At 41.3% G+C, this 14,011-nt stretch overlaps 1 protein-coding gene and 1 non-coding gene across 3 annotated transcripts in view; both read left to right on the top strand.

Annotated features, from left to right (window-relative positions):
• PCSK5 (proprotein convertase subtilisin/kexin type 5) overlaps positions 1–10,890 on the top strand; it is a 464,591-nt gene extending 453,701 nt beyond the window's left edge. For both annotated transcript variants that reach the window (XM_033237074.1, XM_033237073.1), the window contains 3 exons: positions 3,253–3,353; positions 6,380–6,566; positions 9,440–10,890. In XM_033237074.1, coding sequence (XP_033092965.1) covers positions 3,253–3,353; positions 6,380–6,566; positions 9,440–9,849 — 698 coding nt within the window. In that variant the 3' untranslated portion in view covers positions 9,850–10,890. The remainder of the gene's footprint in view (positions 1–3,252; positions 3,354–6,379; positions 6,567–9,439) is intronic.
• Positions 3,806–3,868, top strand: LOC117099490. The gene has a single exon (XR_004443826.1). It is a non-coding gene; the product is annotated as a U7 small nuclear RNA (small nuclear RNA).
• Positions 10,891–14,011: the final 3,121 nt, after the last annotated feature.

The following is a 14,011-nucleotide window of genomic DNA, read 5'->3' as shown; positions in this document are numbered from 1 at the left end:
ACGTTGCTCTGCATTTGTTGAATTCATCCCATGGGATTCAGTCTGAAGGAGAGCAGATGGTGAGCTGCTCTGAGTTTTAAAGAAATGACAAAATGCCCGTCTTTTAGGTCCCAAAGCTCCTGCAGAACCTTAGAAGCAATGATAGATGTAGGGTGTTAAACTTTAAAATAATAGAAAGCCTTCTGGAAATTAACAAACTGCCTTTTGCTAAAGATCTGAGTACCCTAAGTGTGCAAGTTTTGCAATAAATCGGTGTAGGAGATGTAAATGAAGTCTGACTTGTCACCCAAAGCTGACATATAGTGCCCTTGGGTACTGCCTAGGATTTGGGCCTCAGACAATGTATTGTTGGTCTTCTAGAAAATGTAACCAAACTTGGCCAGGCACGGTGGCTCATGCCTGTAAACTTTGGGAGGCCAAAGTGTGCAGATCACCTGAGGTCAGTGTTCAAGACCAGCTTGGCCAACATGGTGAAACCCTGTCTCTACTAACAAGAGTAAAACTCTGTCTCCAAAAACAAAAAGAAAAAAAAAAGAAAATGTAACCAACCTTAAGGTAGGAATTTTGTGACCTAACCTAGTTATGGACTGTTCCCCCTCTTTTAGTGTTTTCTACTCTTAATTTATTTTATTATAAATTGATAAATTATAATTATATATATTTATAGGGTACAAAGGGATGTCATGATATATGTATACAATGTGGAATAATTAAATCAAGCTAATTAACATGTCCATCAGGCCAGGTACAGTGGCTCACACCTGTAATCCCAGTACTTTGGGAGGCCAAGGTGGGCGGATCACTTGAGGTCAGGACTTTGAGACCAGCCTAAGCAACATAGTGAGACCTCATCTCTACAAAAAATAAACAAAATTTGGCCAAGTGCAGTGGCTCATGCCTGTAATCCCAGCAATTTGGGAGGCCAAGGCAGGCAGATCACTTGAGGTTAGGAGTTTGAAACCAGCCTAGCCATTATGGTGAAACCTCATCTCTACTGAAAATATAAAAAAATTAGGCAAGTGTGGTGGTGCATGCCTGTAGTCCCAGCTACTCAGGAGGCTGAGGCAGGAGAATTGCTTGAACCTGGGAGGGAAAGTTTGCAGTGAGCTGAGATTGTGCCACTGCACTCCAGCCTGGGTAACAAAGCAAGACTCTGTCTAAAAACAAAAATAAATAATATATAATATATATTTGCTGGGTATGGGGTGTGAGCCTGTAGTACCAGCTACTCAGAAGGCTATGGTAGGAGGATCACCTGAGCCCAGGAGGTCGAGGCTGCAGCGAGCCATGATTACACCAAGCCACGATTGCACCATTGCAATCTAGCCTGGGAAACAGAGCAAGATTCCACCAAAAAGAAAAAAAATCCATCACTTCAAATACTTAATCATTTTTGTGGTAAGAACATCTGAAATTTACTGTCTTACCAATTTTGAAAGTACAATATATTATTGTTAATTATAGTCACCATGAGATATAATAGATCTCAAAAACATGTTCTTCCTGTCTAGAACCTTATACCCTTTGACCAGCATCTCCCCAGTCACCTCAGCCCCCAGCCCCCAGCCTCTGGTAACCACCATTCTACTCTTTACTTCTATGAGTTCAATTGTTTTAGATTCCACATTAAAGTGAGAACATGTATCTACCCTTAATTTCTCTTCATTTAAAAAAAAAAGTCTCTTCTATGTTAAAAATTGAAGACATCCAAGCTATATTTTAGAAAAATGTAGAATGGGAAAAAGGAAGAATGGAAATAGGAGAAGATTGATTCTTCCATCAGAGACCACAGTAATGTTCCAGAACATGTAGGAAATTCTGTATGAAGCTAGAGCTAAGATAAAAATAAAGTGGTTTTGAATTTTTATCACTACAGGCAGCTTCCAACCTAAGAAGCAGTTCAGTAATAAAGGTGTTTATTCTCTAAGCTGTTGTTTGGAGCTCAGAATTTATTTTCCACAGAAACATTATAAATGATTGAGCTCACAGTTCAGCCATGAAATGTCAATTGAATACATTGTGAATGTAAATGACAGATCCATGGTTCTATTTCAAGTTCAAAAACCACCCTTTACAGGATTGTTCTGATGGAAAGACCTATATCAAGTTCCAACTTACAATACCAGGCACACTCTATGTCCATTAATCTTATGTTCCCATTTAAAAATGATCAGCAAAAATGTCCAGGACTTCCTAACAGAATGAGCTAGATTTAGGTCTCCTGTCCCCAAACTTTCCAGAAGTTATCCCTTGATACCTGCATAGAAGAAATATTTGGGTCAGTCCTTTCTGGGGTGTCTGAATTAGGAGAGAAGAGTATTGCCTCCACAGGAAACAGAGACTGTAGATTCAGACCTCCTCTATTTGGTGGCTCATGTGCTAAGGCAGATAGTGTGGTAGAAAGAGCACCTCAGCAAGGCGCAATTGCACACATCTGTAATCCCAGCTACTTGGAGGCTGAGGCAAGAGGGATCCCTTGAGTCCAGGAGTTTGAGATCAGCCTGGGCAACATAGCAAGACCCCCATCTGAAAAAAAAAACAAAACAAAAGGAAAGAAAGACAGATCAATGGATTATGAGTTAACAAACTTGAATTTGAATCTTGTCCACCACCTATGTAACCCTGGATAGGTGGCATTACATGTCTGGGCCTTAGTTTTCATTTATCAGTATTTTCAAAAAGAGAAATAAATAGGATATCAAATTTCTGAGAAGAGAACTTACAGCTTTCAAGAGAATTTCAAAGAAATCTAGCACCATCAACATCACCCCAAAATTAAGAACCACCAAACAAAATGACCTGCTGAATCCTTTTAGCCCTAGCATTTAAGTGCCAAGTTTAGTGCCGTTTCTCAATTAGAAACTCTCTCTTCATGATTAATGCACTGAGTATTGCAGTCCTCCAAACAGCTGGTAACATCCCCCACACTAGTTAAACAATAAGCAGAATAACAAATAGAGGTTTTATAAACTTTCTACATGATTTCTCATTCTCTGAAAATCTTTTCTCTTGCTGTAATAAAATATATGTCATCCCAAAATCCTCAATTTTCATACTGAGAGTCAACATAGATTGAACTAATTGTATAATTTATACTTCATGTGGGAGACTTTTTTCTTTTTCACATCCTCAATCAATTCACCCTTCCGCTTCAATTTACTTGACATATTTCTTGTTCCTAAGTGTTCCAGAACAGAGACAGAGGTTGAAATCTAAGGTCAATCTCATAACTTAGAATGTTTTCTCTTTCAGGAAAAGGAGTGTTCAATTGCTTATCCTGTGTGTGGAGTTACCACCTCATGGGAGGGATCTGCACCTCGGACTGTCTTGTTGGGGAATACAGAGTGGAAGAGGTATGGAGGGCTAGGGGTGCTGGGCCTTCTGCTCTCTCTAGAGAGGAACATGAGCTTAGTTCCTGCATGTCATTCTGGCCAATCAAAATGTCCCCAAATTCTCATACTATAGAAATACTGTATGTTTAATATTTTAAAATCTTATACCATTGCATCATGTAATAATGGTGCTACCCACCTGTAGCCTTAACTTTTACTCCAAAGGAACTGAGAAGATCTAATCTAATGGAGAAGTTAAGTTGTGAGGGCCTTGGAATGAATTCTTCATTTGTTGTTCATCACCATAGAAGTTTCAGTCAACATAAGAATATTATGTCAGAAATACAAACTATCTTCTCCCTTACTTCTCTCTGGTCTAACCAGAAGCGTGTGAATAACATAGGAACCACACACCTAATGTCAACCTTTTGTTTCCTCTACCCGATCACAGTGTATTAAGAAGGATTCATTTGCAGTGTTACAGCTCTTTTAGAATTTGTACAGCAGGTTTTCTGTTTCTACCAGAAAACACCCCATGGACAAGAAAAGAAAAGAAGAGAAGAGAAAAGAAAGGAGAGAGGGAGGAAGGAAGGAAGGAAGGAAGGAAGGAAGGAAGGAAGGAAGGAAGGAAGGAAGGAAGGAAGGAAAGAAAGAAGGAAGGAAGGAAGGAGGAAGGAAGGAAGGAAAAAAATGAGGATTCATTTGCCATGGATTTTGAGACCATAATTTTTTTTTTTTTTTTAAGCCGGGATCTCACACTGTCACCCAGGCTGGAGTGCAGTGGCACAGTTACAGTTCACTGCAGCTTTGACCTCCTGGGCTCAGGCGATCCTGCCAATTCAGCCTCCTGAATAGCTGGGACTACCATGTCACTGGTCCCCACCACTTACCCAAAGTTAGCCTTTGGGTTGGGAGTTTCCTCACTATTGTCAATTCTGTGGTTGCCAGAAAGATGCTACTGGAAAGGGGTCCCAATCCAGACTCCAAAAGAGGGTTCTTGGATCTCACACAAGAAAGAATTCAGGGCAAAACCATAGGGCAAAGTGAAAGCAAGTTTATTAAGAAAGTAGAGGAATAAAAGAATGGCTACTGCATAGACACAGCAGCTGTGAAGGCTGCTGCTTGCCCATCTTTATGGTTATTTCTTAATGATATGCTAAACAAAGGATGGATTATTCATGGCTTCCCTTTTTAGACCATATAGGGTAACTTCCTGATGTTGCCATGGTATTTGTAAACTGTCATGGCGCTGGTAGGAGTGTAGCAGTGAGAACCACCACTCATTGCTATCTTGGTTTAGGTGGGTTTTGGCTGGCTGTTTACTGCAAGATGTTTTATCAGCAAGGCCTTTATGACTTGTATCTTGTGCCGACATCCTGTCTCATCCTGTAACTTAGAATGCCTAACCATCTAGGAATGTAGCTCAGTAAGTTTCAGCCTTATTTTACCCAGCCCCTATTCAAGATGGAGTTACTCTGGTTCAAATGCCTCTGACAACCATGCCCAGCTAAATTTTTGTATTTTTAGTAGAAACGGGGTCTCGCCATGTTGCCCAGGCTGGTCTCGAACTCCTGGGCTCGAGCCATTCACCCACCTCAGCCTCCCAAAGTGCTAGGATTACAGGTGTGAGCCACCACACCCAGCAAGACCACAAATTTCTTGATTGTGTTTTGAAACTTTAGAAAATAAGTAAATTTCCCCATGATGAAATTAATACAAACTAATATATGTACATATGAGTTCTCTTTAAATTCTGGCAACAGCCCTCATTACAGTTTAGAGAAACTGAGGCTCAAAGAGGTTAAATAATGTGTTAAAGATTATATGAGTACAGCCTGGGCAACATGGTGAAACCCCATCTCTACAAAAATTACAAAAAAGGAAAATTAGCTGGACATGGTGGTGTGTGCCTGTAGTCCCAGCTATATGTGGGGCCGAAGCAGGAAGATTGCTTGAATCCGATCACACCAGTGCACTCCAGCGTAGGCAATAAAGTAAGGCCCTGTCTCAAAAAAAAAAAAAAAAAATTATGTGAGTGGTAAGTAACAAAGCTGGGATTAAACCTGAAGGATGAGATAATAGGTGAGATGTAGGATTCAATGAGATAGTAACAGCTGAGAAAGCACCTTGTCAGTGCCTGAAACATGCCAAGGTGCTCAACAAAAGCAATTTCCATTCCTTCTTCTTTTTCTGTCATACCATACTTCCAAAGTACAGAAGTAAAACAGGAAGGCATCTTCCCTAACCCACGTTTCCAGCACCAGTCAAGGAGCAACTTGTCAGGAGGGAAGCCACTTTCTTCTCATCTCTCCACTCTCTTCCTAAAGAGATTTAATTACTTGAGCTACACAGCCACAATCTACATTATTCTGGGGCCTGACCACAATCATCCAATAACCACAGAGGGCCAAGCAGGTCACAAACATAAATGCTGGGTCAAAGAAAACCACAGTGTAAGCTTGAAGCTTGAAGGGCAGTGGAAATTGATGTATCACCTACACGTTGGTGACATCATAGCAAGTGCTGGGAAATGTGTCAAATAGAAGAGTGGAAAGGGGGGCCATTGCCACGTGGGAGTGACGAATCCAGTGTTGACAGGTCTTCTAGTTTCTAAAGAGAAATTAGGAATGAATTTACATGTGAAATATCTCACTTTTGAGATGTGGGAAATGAATGCAAAATATTTTAAACTGAAAGTCAACAGTGTGGGCCAGACAAAACTAGTCCTTGACCTGAGCTGTCCTTAAGCACAGGAGCAGTCCTTGAGCATAGGAGCTGTCAGCTCCTAACTCAAACCGTTCTAGACGTCTGTTCTCCCACTGTTATTAGCAGATCTCAAAGGGCAGGGCACAGCCATGATTCCACCCCATCACAGACAGTTGGTTCTTTCACCCAGCACAATTAAATCGGGCTCAGAACACACCATTCTTCTGCTGTCCCACACACACCTCCCTCCTTATGGAGACAAGATGAAATACCATCTGGGAACTCCAGTGCTTTGTTAATCCCTCTGCACTCAGACGGAACCTCTTGATTGCTCTTAACAGGGAGAGAAGTTTAACTGTGAAAAATGCCACGAGAGCTGCATGGAATGCAAGGGACCAGGGGCCAAGAACTGCACCTTGTGCCCCGCCAACCTGGTGCTGCACATGGACGACAGCCGCTGCCTCCACTGCTGCAACACCTCCGATCCCACCAGTGCCCAGGAGTGCTGTGACTGCCAGGACACCACGGGTGAGGGGAGAGCAAGAGCAGCCTGCAGATGAAGGGCATGTCCTCAGGAAGCCAATGGGAGCAGAGGGAGGGGGGATGGAAAATTTAGGAGAATCAATATGGCTACCTTTTTATTGAGTGCCTACTATGGGCCTACTGTACTTGAAACTTCATGTCCATTGTCTCACTTCACAAGTAGAGATTATCAGTCCCATTTTATAGATGAGGAGACTGAGGCTCAAAGAGTTTGATTCACATGCCCAAGTCCACACCAACATTAAAAGTTTCATCTGGTGACTAGGCACGTTGGCTCATGCCTGTAAGTAATCCTAGCACTTTGGGAGGGTGAAGCGGACAGATCGCTTGAGTCTAGGAGCTTGAGACCAGCCTGAACAACATGTGAAACTCCATCTCTACTAAAAATACAAAAATTAGCTGGGCGTGGTGGTGCATACCTGTAGTCCCAGCTACTCAGAAGGCTGAGGTGGGAGGATCTCTTGAGCCCAGGAGGCAAAGATTGCAGTGAGCCGAGATCACACCACTGCACTTCAGCCTGGGTGACAGAGCAAGATGCTGTCTCAATTTTTTTTTTAAAAAATGGTTCATCTGGAATTAGATGCTCTGCTTGCCTCCAAGACTAGAACTCAAGTAGAGCTAGCATTTTATCTTTATGAATTACTTTGTTCCTTTTTTTATTCTTCCCTCCTGGGAAAAAAGGAAAAGAATCAACTATCAAGGAAGCTGATGTCAATATTATCTTGATTCTGTTGAAGAATCATTCTATGAAAGTCAGCCCAAACCTGGGCCTCTCATTAGAGACTTATGACATTTTAGAAATGAATTTTTTATTGAAGGGTAAGAAGAAGCAAAACCCCCTTTACCAATTTCCAGTCCCTCAGCTATCCTCAAGTCTAACTAACCCCATCCATGTGGGTACTTGGTTCTCGTTGGTCATAAACTTAGAAAAATCTCAAACTGAGTGATTTTTTCTAAAAAAAAAAAAAAAAGAAAGAAAGATATGAGAAATGATAGAGCTGTTACTTTAGAAGAAGAAACTCGGCTTGATAGGTAAACTCCCATGAGAATGAAAATTATGATAAAATAGAAAACTTGTTTCTCACTAGCAAAAAAGAAAGAGAAATACATAGTCATGATGAATCAGATCTAATTGGTCAATATTTAATAAGCAAAAATCATTGCACCTTGGCAGCAGTGTTATATTTATTTATCTAGTGTGTAGAATGTACCTAGAATTGTTCATGAAATTATCCCCTGAACAAGAGAGATCCAAGAGGTTCAACAAATATTTATAAAAAACCTACGTGTATCTCAGCTTGTACATGCAACATGGCCTGATAGTTTTTTCTCTGGTTCTTTCATATTCCCATGTGGTGGGTTAAAGAATAGAAAAAAAATAGACATACTACCCAAATCATACCACCTGGATAAATGAATAAGTAAGAAAAATGAGCTCATCCTCATCACTAAAGTTACAGTTGAATCTTTCCTTCCATAAAACTGTTTTGGTTACTCCATATTCTCAGTCAAGGCATCAAAACAAAGGCTGATGGATGAGAAGGGTAGGAGCTCTGGATTTCAAAACTCTTAATAATGGCTGGGTGTGGTGGCTCATACCCCAGCACTTTGGGAGGCCGAGGATGGATCACCTAGGTCAGGAATTCAAGACCAGCCTGGCCAACATGGTGAAACCCCACCTCTACTAAAAATACAAAAGTTAGCAAGGCATGTGTTGTGCACCTGTAGTCCCAGCTACACAGGAGGCTAAGGCACGAGAATTGCTTGAGCTTGGGAGACAGAGGCTGCAGTAAGCCGAGCTATTGTGCTATGGCACTCCAGCCTGGGTGACAGAGCGATACTCCATCTCAAAAAAAAAAAAAAAAAAAAAAAACTCTTAATAATAATAGAAAAAATTCCCTAGCATTCAAGTTGATAGGATTTAAAGATGGTACTTCTTTTTCTGCCAGACTAGGAGCACAAAACTCTAAGAAGCCAAAGAACACTTGTTAGAGCCTTTTGTCCTAATGTCTTTAGACTGTAGCATGGAGCTAGGATTCCTGGATTTGAATTCTGATTGCTGGATTTGAACTCTTGCCTCCGACAATGTGACAATTCACTTCCTCTCTATGGACTTTAGTTTCCTCAACTGTCAAACAACAAATTGGCCTAAGTAATTTCTAAGGCCCCACATGGCTCTCGGAGTCAGTAGTTTTATAAATTATCTGCTCTTGCCCTTAAGTGGTGGGACAGTCGTCTTGGCCCAGGCTTAAGGGTAGCTTGGGAGAGGACTCAGTCTTAGAAAAGAAGTTGGAATTGGGAAAGAAAATAGAGCATTTAGCAATAACTAAAGCTTGGTCCAAGATGAAATATTTTCTTAGGAGGGAAATAGAAGAATCAGTTGATAAGGTTGGACACTTGGTGACTGACCTATGAGGTACGGGGATAAGGGAACTCCCTTTGGATGGCAAACTGACCTTCTTTATAGAAGGATTTACTGGCTTCATCAGACATAGGCTAGGATTCTCATGGGGTATATACTCCAATTTTATACAGTGGTATGCCTTCTAGGAAAATTAGAGACAGGCCGGGTGCGGTAGTTCACGCCTGTAATCCCAGCACTTTGGGAGACCGAGATGGGAGGATCTCTTGAGCCCAAGAGTTTGAGACCAGCCAGGGCAACATAGCGAGAAGCTGTCTCTACAAAAAATTAAAATTAAAATTAAAATTAAAAAAAGAGGAAAATCAGAGACAGTGATTCTACCATTATCAATTTTTAAAATAAAGGTGAAATTCTTTACTTCAGAATCTAATTTTCTCTATTCTGTTTCTTCCACTTTTTCCCTCTTGCCTCTTCCTTTGGGGTCTTCTTCCAACAGAAGAGTGCATCCTTCGAACGAGCAAAGTTAAGCCTGCAGCTGAGCACTTCAAGACAGCTCTATTCATCACCTCCTCTGTGATGCTGGCGCTTCTGCTCGGGGCAGCTGTGGTCGTGTGGAAGAAATCTCGTGGCCGAGTCCAGCCAGCAGCAAAGGCCGGCTATGAAAAGCTGGCCGACCCCAACAAGTCTTACTCCTCCTATAAGAGCAGCTATGGAGACAGCACCAGCTTTGAAGAGGATCAGGTGATTGAGTACAGGGATCGGGACTATGATGAGGATGATGATGATGACATCGTCTACATGGGCCAGGATGGCACAGTCTACCGGAAATTTAAGTATGGGCTGCTGGATGACGATGACGAAGATGAGCTGGAATACGATGATGAGAGTTACTCCTACTACCAGTAAACAGGCACCCCCCCCCACCACCACCACCATTCCACTCTCAGGCATGCCTGTGAGCATCACTGTTTTTGGTTTTATCCCCACACCAGGCTGATGTGTGAGTGTTTCTATTTGTCTTCTTTAACCATGAATCCAACCAGAATACATAAGAATGATGAAATACTTTGTTCTTTTGAGTGGCTAAACTCAATTAACAGTTCCTGTTCAACCGTAATTGAAGAGCAAGCATAAAATTCAGAGGAATTTTCCTCAAAATAATGTGTCAAGACACAAAAATGCAGGAAGTGAAAACAAATGAGATTTGTACAAACTCTTCTGTGTGATTGAAAAAAAAAAAAGGACAGTGGATCTACAGAAATTCTGTTTCCAAGCTGCATTGTGGAGGTGTCTGCTGCCTCCTGGTGTTCTAACTTTTCTTTATCTAATTATGGGGATAATGGAGGTACAAAGGAGTTGTTGGTTTGGTGGTGTTTTTCTCCCCTTTAGCTGTCTTTAGGCAGAGATTTGTTTTGTACGGGCCAAGAAAAGAGGGCTCTTATCAATTGACTCCAGGCCACCCCTGGTGAGCAGAAGAGACCATCTGGGCTGGGCTGCTCAGGACCTACTTGAGATAAGGGAAGAAAAGAGAAGGTGCATCAGAGCTGAGGAGTCATGAGGTCCCCAGGCCCTAGTTCCTCTGCAGGAATCCACAGTCACAACAATTCTAATGGCAGAACAAGCCCAGCAAGAAAGAAATGACTGAGTTTCTAGGAACTGCACTCTCATGATTTTCTGGGTACTTTTCGCCTGGGAGTCGCCTGGGATGTCATCAGCTAAGACATCAAATAATAAAAGAAAAATGGCAGTGTTAACCTAACATAAAATGGAATAAAATGACAAACACTTCATCTACTCTAAAAAATTCAGAGCTTTCCTTCATCGACAACCCATCACAAAACCGTGGGCTCTCCATAGAAAGAGTTGGAATAGAGTCTAATGTAGAAAAAAAAAATCCCAATATGCTGCTCACAAGCTGTACTCTGGCTGCTGACCAGCCTTCCAGCACTGCTCATCACTATGATTTTTGTTTCTAGACTTCCTAGGCTTCCCTTTTTCCATTCTTCTGTCAAGTGTGTTCTTGGATTCATGTACCTGAGGACAGTTTTTCTCCAGACTGTAACACAGAGAGGGGCTCTTGCTATGCAAAATGATGTTGGCAGCTTCTTACAGATTTCCTTGTCAAAGCAGACCTTACAGGCAGTACTAGGAATGGAGCACCAGAAAGCAAAAGTGACATTTTCAGAGAATGATGATAATTATAATCTGTTGCACACCTACTACCAGATAACAAGCTAAGTAATTCCCCCCAAAAAACACTCCACTTACCCATTTTGGTACTTACCATACTCCCATGAGGTTAGTATGGCTATTATTCTGTTCTCGTAGGAAACCTAAGGCTTACTAGATAGAGGTTAGATAACTAGCCCAAGGTCATGCAAAGCTCATCAAGATTCAAGAAAAAAGAATGACCACCCTAAAGCATGTGTTCTTGTAACTATGCTACTGACATAAGGTGGGAAAATAAGCATCCTAATATAAAGGCAAGCCTATTATTTTAGTCTATAATATCAATTTTATCTTTACTAAATTCATGCATTTTCTTTTTTTAACATTATGTATCACTGACACAGAAAATCTTTATGAATAAGTCTTCAGTTTACTAAAGGCTTGTTTCTTTAGAGGAAAGCTCTTAAAACAGGGCTGACAAACAGTCTCTGGAAAGAGCCAGCTAGTAAGTACATTAGGCTTTCTTGGCCAGAAAGTCTTGTCATAACCACTCAGCTTTGCTATTGTAGCATGAATGCAGCTGGTACATAATGGATGAGTGAACTGTGGTTCAATAAAACCTTATTTATGGACACTGAAATGTGAATTTCAGATAATTTTATTCTTCTTTTGACTTTTTTCAACCTTTTAAAAATTTTAAAATGCAAAAACTATTCTTAATTAACAGCATTACAAGAACAGGTGGTGGGTTGGATTTGGCCAACAGGCTATACTTTGCTGACTTTATCTTTAAAACACTTTTCAGAGATCATATGCGTACATGTATGATATGCCCTCAAAAATTTTGATCATTTAAAATTATCTCCTTGGCCAGGCATGGTGGCTCATACCTGTAATCCCAGCACTTTGGGAGACTGAGGCAGGCAGATCACCTGAGGTCAGGAGTTCGAGACCAGCTTGGCCAACATGGTAAAACCCCATCTCTACTAAAAATACAATAAAAAGCTGGGCGTGTTGGTGCACACCTGTAATCCCAGCTACTCAGGAGGCTGAGGCAGGCGAATCACTTGAGCCCGGGAGGCAAATGTTGCAGTGAGCTGAGATGGCACCAGTTCACTCCAGCCTGGGTGACAGAGCAAGACCCTGGCTCAAAAAAAATAGCTAAATAAATAAATAAAATTATCTCCTTGTCAGGAGTGGTGGCTCGTGCCTGTAACCCCAGCACTTTGGGAGACTGAGGCAGGAGGATTGCTTGAGCCCAGGAGTTGGACATCAGCCTTGGGCAACATAGTGAGACCCCCGTGTCTACAAATTTTAAAAATCAGCCAGGCATGGTGGCAAGTGCCTGTAGTCTCAGCTACTCAGGAGGCTGAGGTGGAAGGATCACTTGAACCCTGGAGCTCAAGGCTGCAGTGAGCTGTGATCTTGCTATTGCACTTCAGCCTGAGTGACAGAGCTAAGACCCTGTCTCAAAATAAATACATAACATTATCTCTTCAAAATGTATCTGAAGCCCTGATAGTTCTCCTTTCAATCCTTAGAAACATATAAAAATATATGCACGATAGCCATCATATCAATGGAAGACTTTCTCATCTCTGTAGTTGCAGTTAGCTTACAAAAACAAGCAATTTTGTTTATACTTTGTTGTTCATCTTCCGTGATAATTCTAAAGCTCTGATAGACTGAGTTTGACATTTCTTTCTGTAAACTAGAAATCGTTTTCTATGAAAAAAAATCTGTGTTTATGATATACAGTTAAAGATTGGTTGAGGTTGAGATGAACTTCAATACTAAGAAAAATTGTGGTGTTCCTCTATGTGGCCTACAATGAAAAGAAGGTTCATGCTTGTGTATTGAGGTTTGACATCTTTCCTTCTTTGTTTTTAGTCATGAAACGTCATTCTCAGATGGCTTTTGAATACTATGCTAATGACTATCTAAATAGATAAACATGTGGTTGGAAAACAAAGTCACCTTTTAGTTTTCTGCTTGTAAATCACTTGGAAATATTAAGAGAATCCTTGTAGACTGGAAACACACCAAGAGGCTGGATAAAGCATGGATGGTTCTAGTTAATAGAAAGTAATTTTAAAATTGGAAATAAAATTAAATCAAGACCAGATCATGCTATGGAGACTTACTTATTAAAGAACTATTTCTGAGCATTTTTATGTGATTAGCATTACACTTTACCGGGTAACAGATACACAACAATAACAGTGCTACATTTTTCTCCTTTTTATCTACCTACACCCAAAGTCCAAGCTAGCCTTATCAATTCTGAATTTTGTCTCCTAAAAATCAGCTCAATCTGTCTTTCTGTCTCATCAGCACTGCCTCAGTCTAAGGGAGGAGACTACCCCTCATATTGTCTTATGCCCAATTTCTGCCTCCAAAGAAAGAAGTAGTAAAAACTAAAAGGCAGAAATGAAATCCACAGGCAGACAGCCCGGTGCCACGCCCTGGGCCTGATAGTTAAAGACTGACCCCTGACCTAACCAGTTATGTTATCTATAGATTCCAGACATCGTATGGAAGAGCATTGTGAAAATCCCTGTCCTGTTCTGTTCCGTTCTGATTACCGACCGGTGCATGCGGCCCCCAGTCACGTACCCCCTGCTTGCTCAATCCATCACGACTCTCTCACGCTTAGAGTCGTGAGCCCTTAAAACGGACAGGAATTGCTCACTCGGGAGCTTAGCTCTTGAGACAGGAGTCTTACCGATGCTCCTGGCCGAATAAACTGCTTCCTTTTTTAACTCTGTGTCTGAGGAGTTTTGTCTGCAGCTCGTCCTGCTACACATCAGGCCTTCAGTGTTTCTCATCTAGACCACTCATACTTCTTCCTGAAGTATTGTGCAGCTTTAATCTCTTTTACTGTTTCTCCTGGTGTATT

Source organism: Trachypithecus francoisi, unplaced genomic scaffold, assembly GCF_009764315.1.
Source record: "Trachypithecus francoisi isolate TF-2019V2 unplaced genomic scaffold, Tfra_2.0 Lachesis_group16, whole genome shotgun sequence".
In the NCBI taxonomy this organism is placed as follows: Eukaryota; Metazoa; Chordata; class Mammalia; order Primates; family Cercopithecidae; genus Trachypithecus; species Trachypithecus francoisi.
The sequence above is the reverse complement of the archived record's forward strand: the minus strand, read 5'-3'. Positions and strand labels throughout refer to the sequence as shown.